We start from the raw sequence: 12,080 nt of genomic DNA on the forward strand, positions 1-12,080 counted from the left end.
GTTGCAGTAATTTATAATTTCATATTGTAACAACTTTGAATCCTTATTTCTGTTAACTTAACTCTAGTTGCAGTAACTTAAACCTGTACATAGTACCCACTTCATTTCAGTTGAGTTCATTTAGTGGAATAGGTTAGAGTAACTTCAAATTGTGCACTGCAACAGTTAAGGTAAGTCAAATATATAAATTAGGACCAATAACTACCCATCAAATTATAAATAATTACAGATGCAACATCTACCTTCAAAACTTCTTTTTTTAATTAATTAAAACACAGCCTATCCAAACCTTTGGAACAAGGCCAAGTAACTGCTGAGACCCATAACTGTCCCAGTCTTAGCACTTAACTAACATGAAGCACTTAACATTGTATACTAGTATGAATCACATCTTGAACACCATAATACAATGAGGTAGCAGTTGTGACCTTAGTAAGATAAAGTTAAAGGGAAAAGTCAGCACTTCGACAGTGAGACTACTAAAAAGAGTACTCATCTACGTAAGGGATAATGTACAGCGAGCCAGTCATTGTTGTAAAAGGAACGTTGAGCGGCATCGCCCTGAAGGGGATTCTTTCACAACAATGACCTGCTAGCTGTACATTATCCCGCTTATTACACGGCTACTTACTTAAGAAATCAATAATTTGACACAAAACGGTCTGTCAGAGTCTGACATCAGAGCTGCGCCCATAGCAACGGTCTGCTATAAAGAAATAACAGACCGCAGAACGCCGTAATTAACCAATCAGAATCGAGTATTCAACAACGCCGTGTAATAAACCATGATAAAATACAAAACATAAGAAGATTCAGTTACCACAAGAAGTAGCTCATGGGTTGAAATGGAACTCCAAACAGAACAATTGTGATCCAGAACTGTCAATCTAATAAAACTTTAACAATAAAATAACAAGGCAGCCCAATGGTGTGTGTCATCAATTTACACACTATTCAATCTTAACATAAGCCACGTGGTTAACAATATCCAATAAGGTGCAGGATAAATGTAAGAGAGCATTCAGGCACGTCGGAGCGCAAGAGATGGGCAGGTAAGGAGACATAGAAGAGGAGTTCGAGGTAGATACAAGTTTGTGAGTTGCAGAGAGACAGTTATCGTGTTGGCTGGACAGAAGGGGAGGGTTTTAGAGGTCAGAATTTGAGTGAGATTGGGAGAATATGCAAATTAAGTAAGAAAGTTAGACAAGTTAAGGTGACCGATTGAGAGAGGAAAGAAGATGGCGAGAGAAATGGAGAAACGGGAAAAGGGAGAGGAGAGGTGGGGAGATTGAACTTAAAATCAGAGGAGGTAAGAGGAGGATCCATCTCAGGCAACTGAGATTTAAGTCATTCTACAAGGGGCAACAGGAACCTCTGCAATTCAAAACTGTCCCAGACCCAACATTATCAGCTAACTCGGTGGATTCACTGAAGAAGTTTGTTTTTGAGGGATCGGACTCTTGCAGAGAGATCAGTTCCAAGTCCCATGAAAACCTTTTGAATGGTTTCGAATGTGTACCTCAGTTCTTTTGGGTACTGGAGGTTTAAAGCGTAGATCAGCCCAAAGAGGTAAGCAAAAGCCGTTGGCAGGTCAGGGAGATCCTGGAGGACGATGTCTTCTTCTACAACAACAGCAACATTAATGACTGTTGCAGAAGCTGAACTGTCATCATCCTCCAACACAGTGAGGATACCCACGATGAGGCCCTTCGTCTGCTCCTCTTCTGGGTCAGTGGCCTTGTGATGACAGACAAAAAATGACCAACGCATGAATAGTAAATCAAACTGAAAGACATTTGGCATTAAAATACTGTGGCTCAGAATAATTTATAACGCAAATTATTCCAAATACTGTATAAAGCTAATTTCCTACCTTGAATTACTTATATGTTTGACATTTTAACCCTCTGAAACCAGCGGGATCGCCGGCTATCTCGACCGACATTACTGTCTTTGAGAGGTTGTAGCGGCTCAGTTTTAAAGCTAGAGTGAAGATACTGTCTCATATGAAACTAGACAACCTAAGGAATCCAATGGCACCAACCATGTCATGTTAGCGGGAAGGAGGCTAAATAATGCTCCAAATTAGTCTACATTTAGGAGAGGGAAGAAGGGGTCATTTTGACCTCTGACCTCCAGATATGTGAATGTAAATGGGTTCTATGGGTACCCACGAGTCTCCCCTTTACAGACATGCCCACTTTATGATAATCACATGTAGTTTGATGCTGCAACAACTTATGAGACATAAGTGGGCATGGAACAATTTATTTTAATTAATTACATATACTGCTGGCCTGCTGTCCCCCCTAAAGAAAAACGAAAACGGGTCTATGTGGATCTCTTAGGGTTAAACATTTCCATCTCATACCCCGCAACCAAAGATTTAACCCCCATATACATGAAACCAATTGAATCAACTAATAGCAAGCAAAGTACAACTCTTGAAGACACTGTGGGCATTGGGACAGATAAAGAGAACAAGGAGGATACTGGGATGGATAGACTAGAATGGGACAAAATGGCAGAGGCAAAAGTTGAAGTCTGAAGTCTCCTTTATGACTGTTACCTTGTCGTGGTAAGGGAGCTTGTGCACCCCATTGACCCCTTAGAGCTATGCCGGTGGGAGGCAACTCCTGGCAGGTTTTACCAAACCGGACAGGTCTAGGGCGAGGGGTCAGACAAAATACAGTCAAAACTGCCTCTTGACCATGGAGCTTTTAGAAAAGTGGTCTACGACCACTGCGGATAACTTGTGGAAACGGCAGCTTGGGCTAATCACCCACCCTGCTGTTAAATAAATGATTACAGAAACTGAAACTATGGATACTTACCTCGAAAGTGACCTAAGCCTAACTGACGACCCTCAAATGGGACCCATGAACCCCTTGGGGCAAACTCAAAAGAGACCTCAAGGGGGGAAAAGTCTGCTGAAGCTTAAGTCAAGAACGAGAATTGGATGCTGGAATGTTAGAACATTATACCAGACAGGAAAACTGGCACAACTGGCCAAGGAAATGCAACGGTACAACATAAGCATTATCGGGGTGTGTGAAAGCCGATGGAACACCTTTGGAGAGGTAAGAACTGCCACTGGAGAGACCTTCCTCTACTCTGGCAACCCAAAGGAAGAAGACCCCCACACATATGGAGTAGGACTACTCCTATCAAAAGACGCAGCTAAAAGTCTCATAGAACGGGAACCAATATCAGAACGGATCATCACAGCCAGGTTCGCATCCAAAGGACGCAATATCACATGCATCCAGTGCTACGCTCCAACCAACACTGCTGTGTTTGAAGTGAAAGAAACTTTTTACCAACAACTACAGGCAGTTTTCCAAAAGGCTCCCAAGAGAGACATTAAGATTGTGATGGGAGACATGAATGCCAAGATTGGAACGGATAACAACGACTGGAAGGGAACAATGGGGACAGAAGGTCTGGGGCAGATGAACGAGAACGGGCTTCTCTTTGCAAGCCTTTGTGCCCTCAATGAGTTGGTGATTGGAGGCAGTCTTTTCCCACACAAACAAACCCATAAAGCTACATGGATATCTCCGGACCACCGCACAGAGAACCAGATCGACCACATTGCAATAGACAGGAAATGGAGGAGAGTTCTCCTCGATGTCAGAGTCAAGAGGGGCGCCGATATAGACTCAGATCACCATCTTCTCGTGGGAGAACTCCGGATGAAGTTGGCAGTAAAACAGAAAGCTGGAAACAGGGTACAGAGAAGATTTGAGACAAGAAAACTAAAAGACATCAAGGCACGGCAAGAATGGGGAATTCTACTCCGAAACCGGTTCCAAACCCTAGCAGAGGGAGAAAACATAAATGACAACTGGGAAAGATGCAAGAAGGCTATCACTGACACATGTGAAACTGTCCTGGGGTACCGAGACCCCAAAAGAAAAGACTGGATTACTGATCCAACATGGAGGGAGATTGAAGCTAGGCGAGACATCAAACTGAAACTCAACAGAGAGACAGACCGCAATAAGAAGGAAGGCCTCCGACAAGACTACCAACAAAAGAACATAATCGTCAGAAAGAGCTGCAAGAGGGACAAAAAAGCACAAGCGGAGGAGCTCGCCAACAAAGCAGAGGCAGCAGCCAGGCAGAACAACGCAAGGGAATTGTACAAAATTACCCGACAGTTAGCTGGTAAGAACAAGAGCTTTAGCCGGCCTATCAGAGACAAACAGGAAAACCTTCTCACTAAAGACTCCCAACAACTAGAGCGCTGGAAGGAACACTTTGAGGAAGTCCTCAATAGACCTCCTCCAGACACCCCCCGAGACATTGAAGAAGCGAGACGAGACCTAAACATCAACTGTGAAAGGATATCAAAGGAAGAAATCAAAAGAGCCATCAAAAAACTGAAGCTCGGCAGAGCACCAGGAAAGGACAACATCCCCCCTGATGCACTGAAAGCAGACATCAGTGCCACCGCTGACATCCTCCACGGGCTTCTAAATGAGATCTGGGTAAAAGAGGAGGTACCCAATGACTGGAAACAAGGGCTAATTGTCACAATTCCCAAGAAAGGCAACCTCAGTGAATGCAAGAACTGGAGAGGCATCATGCTTCTCTCAGTCCCTAGCAAAATCCTCTGCCGAATCATCTTGGATAGAATGCAAGAACCACTGGACAAGATATTCAGGAAGGAACAAGCAGGTTTCCGGAAGAACAACTCCTGTACAGATCACATTGCATCACTCAGAATAATTGTCGAGCAGTGCATCGAATGGCAGTCATCACTGTTCATCAACTTTGTTGACTTTGAAAAAGCCTTCGACAGCCTAGACAGAAACATCCTGTGGAAGCTGCTCCGACATTACGGAATACCCATAAAACTGGTCAATCTCATTAAATGTATGTACAATGGATTCACGGGCCAAGTCATTTCAAATGGAAAGCTATCAGACACCCTCCAAATAAAAACAGGAGTACGACAAGGCTGTCTTCTGTCTCCCCTGCTCTTTCTTGTTGCCATCGATTGGACTATGAAAAAGTCAGTGGATGGCCAAAGGACGGGGTTACAGTGGACTCCCTTCACACAATTGGAAGACCTCGATTTTGCAGATGACTTGGCACTGATCTCAGGAACACACACACAAATGCAACATAAGACAAACAAATTACATGAACACAGCAAACAGCTAGGCCTCATGATCAACGTTGGAAAGACCAAGGTCATGAGGATCAACACTAAATCCCACCAGGGAATAAATATCAAGGAGCAACCCCTAGAAAATGTGGCAGAGTTTGTCTACCTGGGAAGCAACATCAGCACAGACGGAGGAGCAGATAAGGATGTGGAGCTACGCATCAGCAAAGCAAGACATGCCTTCAGAACACTCCGACCTGTATGGCTCTCTTCCCAGCTCTCCAAAAACACAAAAATCCGAATTTTCAACTCAAATGTAAAATCTGTCCTTCTCTATGGCTGTGAAACCTGGAAAACCACAAACACAATCACCAACAAACTGCAAGTGTTCATCAACAACTGCCTCCGATACATACTGAGGATATGGTGGCCCAGAAAAATTACAAATACAGACCTGTGGAAACAAACAAACCAGGAGCAAATCAACAAAGAAATCAAAAGGAGAAAGTGGAGATGGATCGGGCATACACTCAGAAAACAAGAAACAAACATAACAAGACAATCTCTGGACTACAACCCACAAGGAAAGAGGAAGCCAGGGAGACCAAAAAACAACTGGAGACGGTCTATGCTTGACGAGTTAAACAAGATCGGGACCTCCTGGCAAGAAGCAAAGACCACTGCACAGAAGAGAGTGAGGTGGAGATCCATGGTGGACGCCCTATGCTCCCAAGGGGGCCAAGAGGACTAAGAAGAAGAAAGGTTGAAGTCAAAGAGAGTCTATTTTTAATAACAGAATAATAATAAATATTTACATTTTCTACTAATAACCACTCACCAGACAGTTCTTGAACAGCTTCTCATGACTGTCACGGAGATACAAGGGGAGGCCCTTCAAGGCTGCAGTCTGTCGATGTGCTGTGATGTCAGATGTCTGAAACACAAAGGGTTGGGAGAAAAATTACACCAAGATGTAACAAACATGAAGAAAGCTGAGAACAAACATGGAAACATGCTTCCCAGTTTGTGTTAAAGCTGCATTTATTTATTTTTGCCCACTTAGATGCAGAACTCAACAGACTGAAACAATCACACACTTGATATATTATGGCCTTATAAGGTTGATTATGTGGCAAACAGCTGTCCTCTTCCACATCCAGCAAATACCTGTTGAATGAAAGTCTTAAGATTTACTCCTTTTAACTCCTGATATAAATAGCTGGCTTTTTAGCTGTTAGATGTTCCACTTTCTTCACCACCTTGTCGCTATCTTTGTCTGTCCCTTAGGTAGTGTACAGTGGGGTTATTCTGATGGTTTGTCACTATGAGCAACACCTCAAATTTGACCCAATGTTTATTTAAAAATATTGATTAGTGCAGCTTTATAAAAAGAAAAAAAAATTCCTTTTTATACATTTATTTCCATAATGTCCAGAATAATGAGATTATTAAGTCTAAAAATTCACCTCTTCATCCAGTCTGTTAAGGAGTTGATCCATCTCAGGCGGGAAAGCTGTCCGCCTAGCCCGATAGAGTTTAAGGAGCCTTGGAGTGTGCTGATTAATGGCTGCTCTGAAGTTGTCTATTAGGTCCTTGTTGGTGAGCCGAAGAAACTCTTCCCTGATCTGTTGAACAACAGAACAGCAAACGTAAATGTCCAATACAAAGTCAATACAATTTCAACACCATCCTCATGTTAAAATACGTATTTTATTAACCCTCATCCTTGGGACCACAAGAATAATCTGCTGTAAGAAACAACCATCATAGCACCATGTTAACTTATGCCATCTCAAAACATTATTAGTGTAATTAATGTCATCTGAAGGATGACATTAATTACACTAATAATAAATTAGTTAAATTAGGACCCATGGCAAACATTTGATTTATCTATTATATTTGACCTATTTTAACTGCATAGGCTGCAATTGGGTGCTTTTGGTGGGACCCCCAGGACCCCAATACATTGGTATTTTTAAAAATCACTAATTAAAACAGAAAACAATGATATGAAGTCATAAGGAACAAATTGATTGACAAAGTGATGAAAAAATTTAAATGATAGAACAAAGCATGTGAGATATGACAAAAAGTATACCTCTGGGGTCTGGCGGTACCCCAGTTGGTAGGATGAGGGTTAACGGAAGTAAACAACTTCAGATTCTTATTTTGCAAAGACTAAATCTGAAACACAACATAATATATTATTGGCTCAGCTGCTTACCTCTGCCTCGTAAAACAGAGCAGGCCACCGCTCCTGAACCTCTGACACCATAGGCACTAGCTCCACAATCTCCTTGCGCCTCAGGGAGAATGTCACCTCCATCTCTTGCTTCATGAGTGCAACATTCTTATTTCTCTTCTTTAACTCCTCAACCAGAGCAAGTCTTTCCTCCTCCAGCGAGTCATCAGTATGGGTATCTGGGTGGTCAGGAACATAGTTAATCTCCCCTCGCTTTGCTCTCTTCAAAGAAGGACCTGCACCATCATCTTCACCGCTTCTTCTCCGGTTAATGCTGACCTCAATGCAGCCTGCGTTACGTAGCTTGGACCTGTAATTACCAAGTTTGTATTTTATGCTCATTTTCCATCCATCATACCCCGTTACACTGCCCGGTTCTTGAAGACAGGGGTGCCTACTGACGAGAGCAGAAGCAACAGACTCAATCTATGAAGAGTAATCAGTATACTCACCATTCTGCGTCCCTTCAATGCAGCAGGCACATTTTTGGGGTCACCAGTATCTTCCCTCCCACTGTGTATGCAGTCAATGGATGATGGTTGTTGAGAGCCTCAGGATCGAAAATCTCAGTGTCTGCATAGATGTTCTCCACAAGCTTGAAAGACCTAAAATGCAAAAGGACATCATCCAAAGAAGGTGTTTTGATGTCAGTTACTTTCTCCACATGTAACACTGGCTTGAAAAGACTTTGGTTATCAAATTGGCATGCCATCATCTGCTGGTGTTTTGTGGACAGCATGAGAAGCACATTTTTTGCTCAGTCTTATTGAAAAAAGTGTGTTTTGACTCAAACCTCATTGTCCATAATTCCACCAATGGACCAAAGCAGCAAAATCCGGAAAAGTTTCTGTGACTGCATTCATTTCAATCTGAAAGACAAAGGTGACAATTTGCTGGAAATTAGCAAAGCAGGCAGTGGTAGAATAATTAATGATGTGGTTAATGTCGCTCAAACAGGTTCTTAATAAGTTTTAAACATATCAATTTAATGTAATTGTAAACAGTAGACTGCTCTCTGGATTTGACAGTATTTTGACAAATGTAATACAATATTCTGTCCCATTCATTTGGAGTTATGAAGTTATAATTTTTAGAATAGCTTATGCAAAGAGTCTGCACATGGCTCTCCACTCCTCCACTCTGACCTCACAAGCACACATGGAGGTGCAGAGCCGAAATGGCGGTGGCTATCCGGGCTAACGGTGCTAACAGAGCTAACAGAGCTAATAGAGCCAATATAGCTAATGGAGCTAACAGAGCTAATTGCGGGGCACACCGTAAAAACAAGGCCGACGGACGCTCACCGACGGCCCCAAACTGTCCGTCGGTCGACCATCGGCCCGTTGTGTCAGTGCATCTGAGGCAATAGTGCTGAGAGAGCTAATAGTGTTAACCGGAGGGGGACGGAAGACGGACGGACGGACTTGACTGTGGCCGCTACGGGCGACGGGCCTTTGTCCTTGAGGAGGTCTAAACTCTCCTAGTGACCTCCTAGTTAAGACACGAAGCATTCAGCTAACTAACGTATACTTTAGTTGAAACAGCAACACTAACGTTACTCACCAACACCGGCTAGAAGTCACCACAATGTCCCGTTAGCATTAACAGCTTAACGGTTAGCGCAGTTTAGCCGTTGACATGTGGAAGCAGCTAACTACCCCTCTAGCTGTAATACTGTACCGACACGTTACCGTAACGTTACAACACATTAATACCATTCAGACTAACCAGTCCTAACATCGTCCTCCCTGTTTGAAAGCTTCTGGTCCATACAAGTCTCGCTAGCATCAGCTAGTTGCTAGCTGTCCTTAACTAAGCTAACGTTACTAGTGTTTACGTTAACTGTTGTCATGGTGATATCTACCGTATCTGTTAATGTATCACACCATATAACTCTGAATACAAATATGACACAATTTCAACTATATCAAACGAAAAATAAGTTAATCTTACCTGTGTGGAGTCAGCCTGGAGCTCCGGTGCAGACAGACAGACTGGAGGGCGGAGTACTTCAAACTTCAACTCTGAAAGTTGTCTTTCCCTCCATTCACAACAAAGACACGAGAGTTATCTGAACTTTCGCCCCTTGTGTTGACTCGCAACCTACAGTCTGTGTTCACAACTGAAAGATAGAAGTATTATGAACTCATTTAATGGATTTGACGCCAACTTAATGTCTGATTTGCTGGACTGACTTATATGTTTGACTCAAATGTTAATAACGTATATTTCAAAGTCTTAACAACTTGAAACGCTTTTTTATGCCAACAAATACGAGTTAGAGTTTTTACACTCTAGCTCTGATGTCACTCACTCTAGCTCTGAACATTTCGTCCAATACACCCCCATATTGAACTCAGAAAAAGTCTGTCAACAGCATGAAACTAAAACTGTGATCATTCAAAAACTGTAAAAGATATGAAAAATCTGAGTGTAAATTTACCAGTTCAAATTCGTGTAACCCGTTTAAAGTTTAAATGGTGTCTGTAGCTGAAAGAATGTGGGAGCAGTAGCATTTCAAAGTGGAGTATGTATAAGAGGATTTGAAGATTTTCTCCATTGAGATTAATGGTAGAAAAAAGTTGAATGTATGCACTAATGTCCTTAAAGAGCTGAATGTTTGATAGTTGAGCGGTTTCTGTAGCTGAAAGATTGCAGAATTAGTTGAAGTCCAAAAAACATATGGAAGAAAAAGAAGAAGAAGAAAGATTTGGATAACATACTGTGAACACAATAAGCGCTTTCTGTCCAAAATGAGTCATTATATCAGAACCAACACGGAAACCTCAGCACTCCACTCTATTTTGACTCTAGTGAATTTACTTTGATATGTGAGCATAAAAACAAAACAAAACTTTACCTGCTGCTGCAGGTGTGGCCAACCAGTCAGACCAGGGTCAAAAAATAGCTACCACATACCATCACACACCCACACATTAGAGACAGAGGACGATGAGTAAAACTGAAACTTAACCTTAATTGTTTCATGTAATTCTGTACCATTTATCAGTAGGCCTCAAGAGTACGGAAGGTTACTACACTTTCACAGTAGCTCCTCAACACTGCTGAAATGTAATAAATGTAATGTATTTTAAAGAAGATTTTAAAGGTACTCTACACTCTAGCTCTGATGTCACTCACTCTAGCTCTGAACATTTCGTCCAATACACAGCCATATTTGAACTCATAAAAAGTCTGTCAACAGCATGAAACTAAAACTGTGATCATTCAAAAACTGTAAAAGATATGAAAAATCTGAGTGTAAATTTACCAGTTCAAATTCTTGTAACCCGTTTAAAGTTTAAATGGTGTCTGTAGCTGAAAGTATGTGGGAGAAGTAGCATTTCAAAGTGGAGTATGTATAAGAGGATTTGAAGATTTTCTCCATTGAGTTACATTGTAAAACATATTTTAAAAAGTATAAATGGTAGAAAAAAGTTGAATGTAGGCACTAATGTCCTTAAAGAGCTGAATGTTTTGATAGTTGAGCGGTTTCTGTAGCTGAAAGATTGCAGAATTAGTTGAAGTCCAAAAAACATATGGAAGAAAAAGAAGAAGAAGAAGAAGAAGAAGAAGAAGAAGAAGAAGAAGAAAGATTTGGATAACATACTGTGAACACAATAAGCGTTTTCTGTCCAAAATGAGTCATTATATCAGAACCAACACGGAAACCTCAGCACTCCACTCTATACAAGCCTAAAACTAGAATTTTGACTCTAGTGAATTTGCTTTGATATGTGAGCATAAAAACAAAACTAAGGCTAACCTGGTCTGACTGGTTGGCCACACCTGCTGCTGCAGGTGTGGCCAACCAGTCAGACCAGGTTCAAAAAATAGCTACAACATACCATCACACACCCACACAGTAGAGACAGAGGACGATGTGTAAAACTGAAACTTAATCTTAATTATTTCATGTAATTCTGTACCATTTATCAGTAGACCTCAAGAGTACGGAAGGTTACTACACTTTCACAGTAGCTCCTCAACCCTGCTGAAATGTAATAAATGTAATGTATTTTAAAAAAGATTTGAAAGGTCCTCTACACTCTAGCTCTGATGTCACTCACTCTAGCTCTGAACATTTCGTCCAATACACAGCCATATTGAACTCAGAAAAAGTCTGTCAACAGCATGAAACTAAAACTGTGATCATTCAAAAACTGTAAAAGATATGAAAAATCTGATTGTAAATTTACCAGTTAAAATTCTTGCAACCCGTTTAAAGTTTAAATGGTGTCTGTAGCTGAAAGAATGTGGGAGCAGTAGCATTTCAAAGTGGAGTATGTATAAGAGGATTTGAAGATTTTCTCCATTGAGATTAATGGTAGAAAAAAGTTGAATGTAAGCACTAATGTCCTTAAAGAGCTGAATGTTTGATAGTTGATCAATTTCTGTAGCTGAAAGATTGCAGAATTAGTTGAAGTCCAAAAAACATATGGAAGAAAAAGAAGAAGAAGAAGAAGAAGAAGAAGAAGAAAGATTTGGATAACATAATGTGAACACAATAAGCGCTTTCTGTCCAAAATGAGTCATTATATCAGAACCAACACGGAAACCTCAGCACTCCGCTCTATATGCCAGCCTAAAACTAGAATTTTGACTCTAGTGAATTTGCTTTGATATCCCTTGTGTGGTGTTCATGTTTTTGTTACTCAGCCAATGTCCGCCGATCTGTTGGACCCACCCCATTATTGGGTTTTTAAATCAATACAGCCA

At 41.3% G+C, this 12,080-nt stretch overlaps 1 protein-coding gene across 7 annotated transcripts; it reads right to left on the bottom strand.

Moving 5' to 3' along the window:
• Positions 1 to 646: 646 nt before the first annotated feature.
• LOC141772766 (uncharacterized) lies at positions 647 to 9,655 on the bottom strand. Of its 7 annotated transcripts, none has more exons than XM_074644157.1 (7): positions 9,315 to 9,655; positions 8,155 to 8,230; positions 7,814 to 7,966; positions 7,344 to 7,671; positions 6,583 to 6,741; positions 5,955 to 6,050; positions 647 to 1,737 (listed from the first exon to the last, which is right to left on the bottom strand). In XM_074644157.1, the coding sequence occupies exons 4-7, from the start codon at positions 7,455 to 7,457 to the stop codon at positions 1,426 to 1,428; spliced, it is 681 nt and encodes a 226-aa protein (XP_074500258.1). In that variant the 5' UTR covers positions 7,458 to 7,671; positions 7,814 to 7,966; positions 8,155 to 8,230; positions 9,315 to 9,655; the 3' UTR covers positions 647 to 1,425. The 7 variants fall into 7 exon arrangements, with proteins under 7 accessions (XP_074500258.1, XP_074500261.1, XP_074500262.1 ...); XM_074644160.1 differs by having other exon boundaries at positions 8,155 to 8,254; XM_074644161.1 differs by lacking the exon at positions 9,315 to 9,655 and adding an exon at positions 8,925 to 9,058.
• Positions 9,656 to 12,080: the final 2,425 nt, after the last annotated feature.

Source organism: Sebastes fasciatus, chromosome 8 (assembly GCF_043250625.1).
Source record: "Sebastes fasciatus isolate fSebFas1 chromosome 8, fSebFas1.pri, whole genome shotgun sequence".
Lineage (NCBI taxonomy): Eukaryota > Metazoa > Chordata > Actinopteri > Perciformes > Sebastidae > Sebastes > Sebastes fasciatus.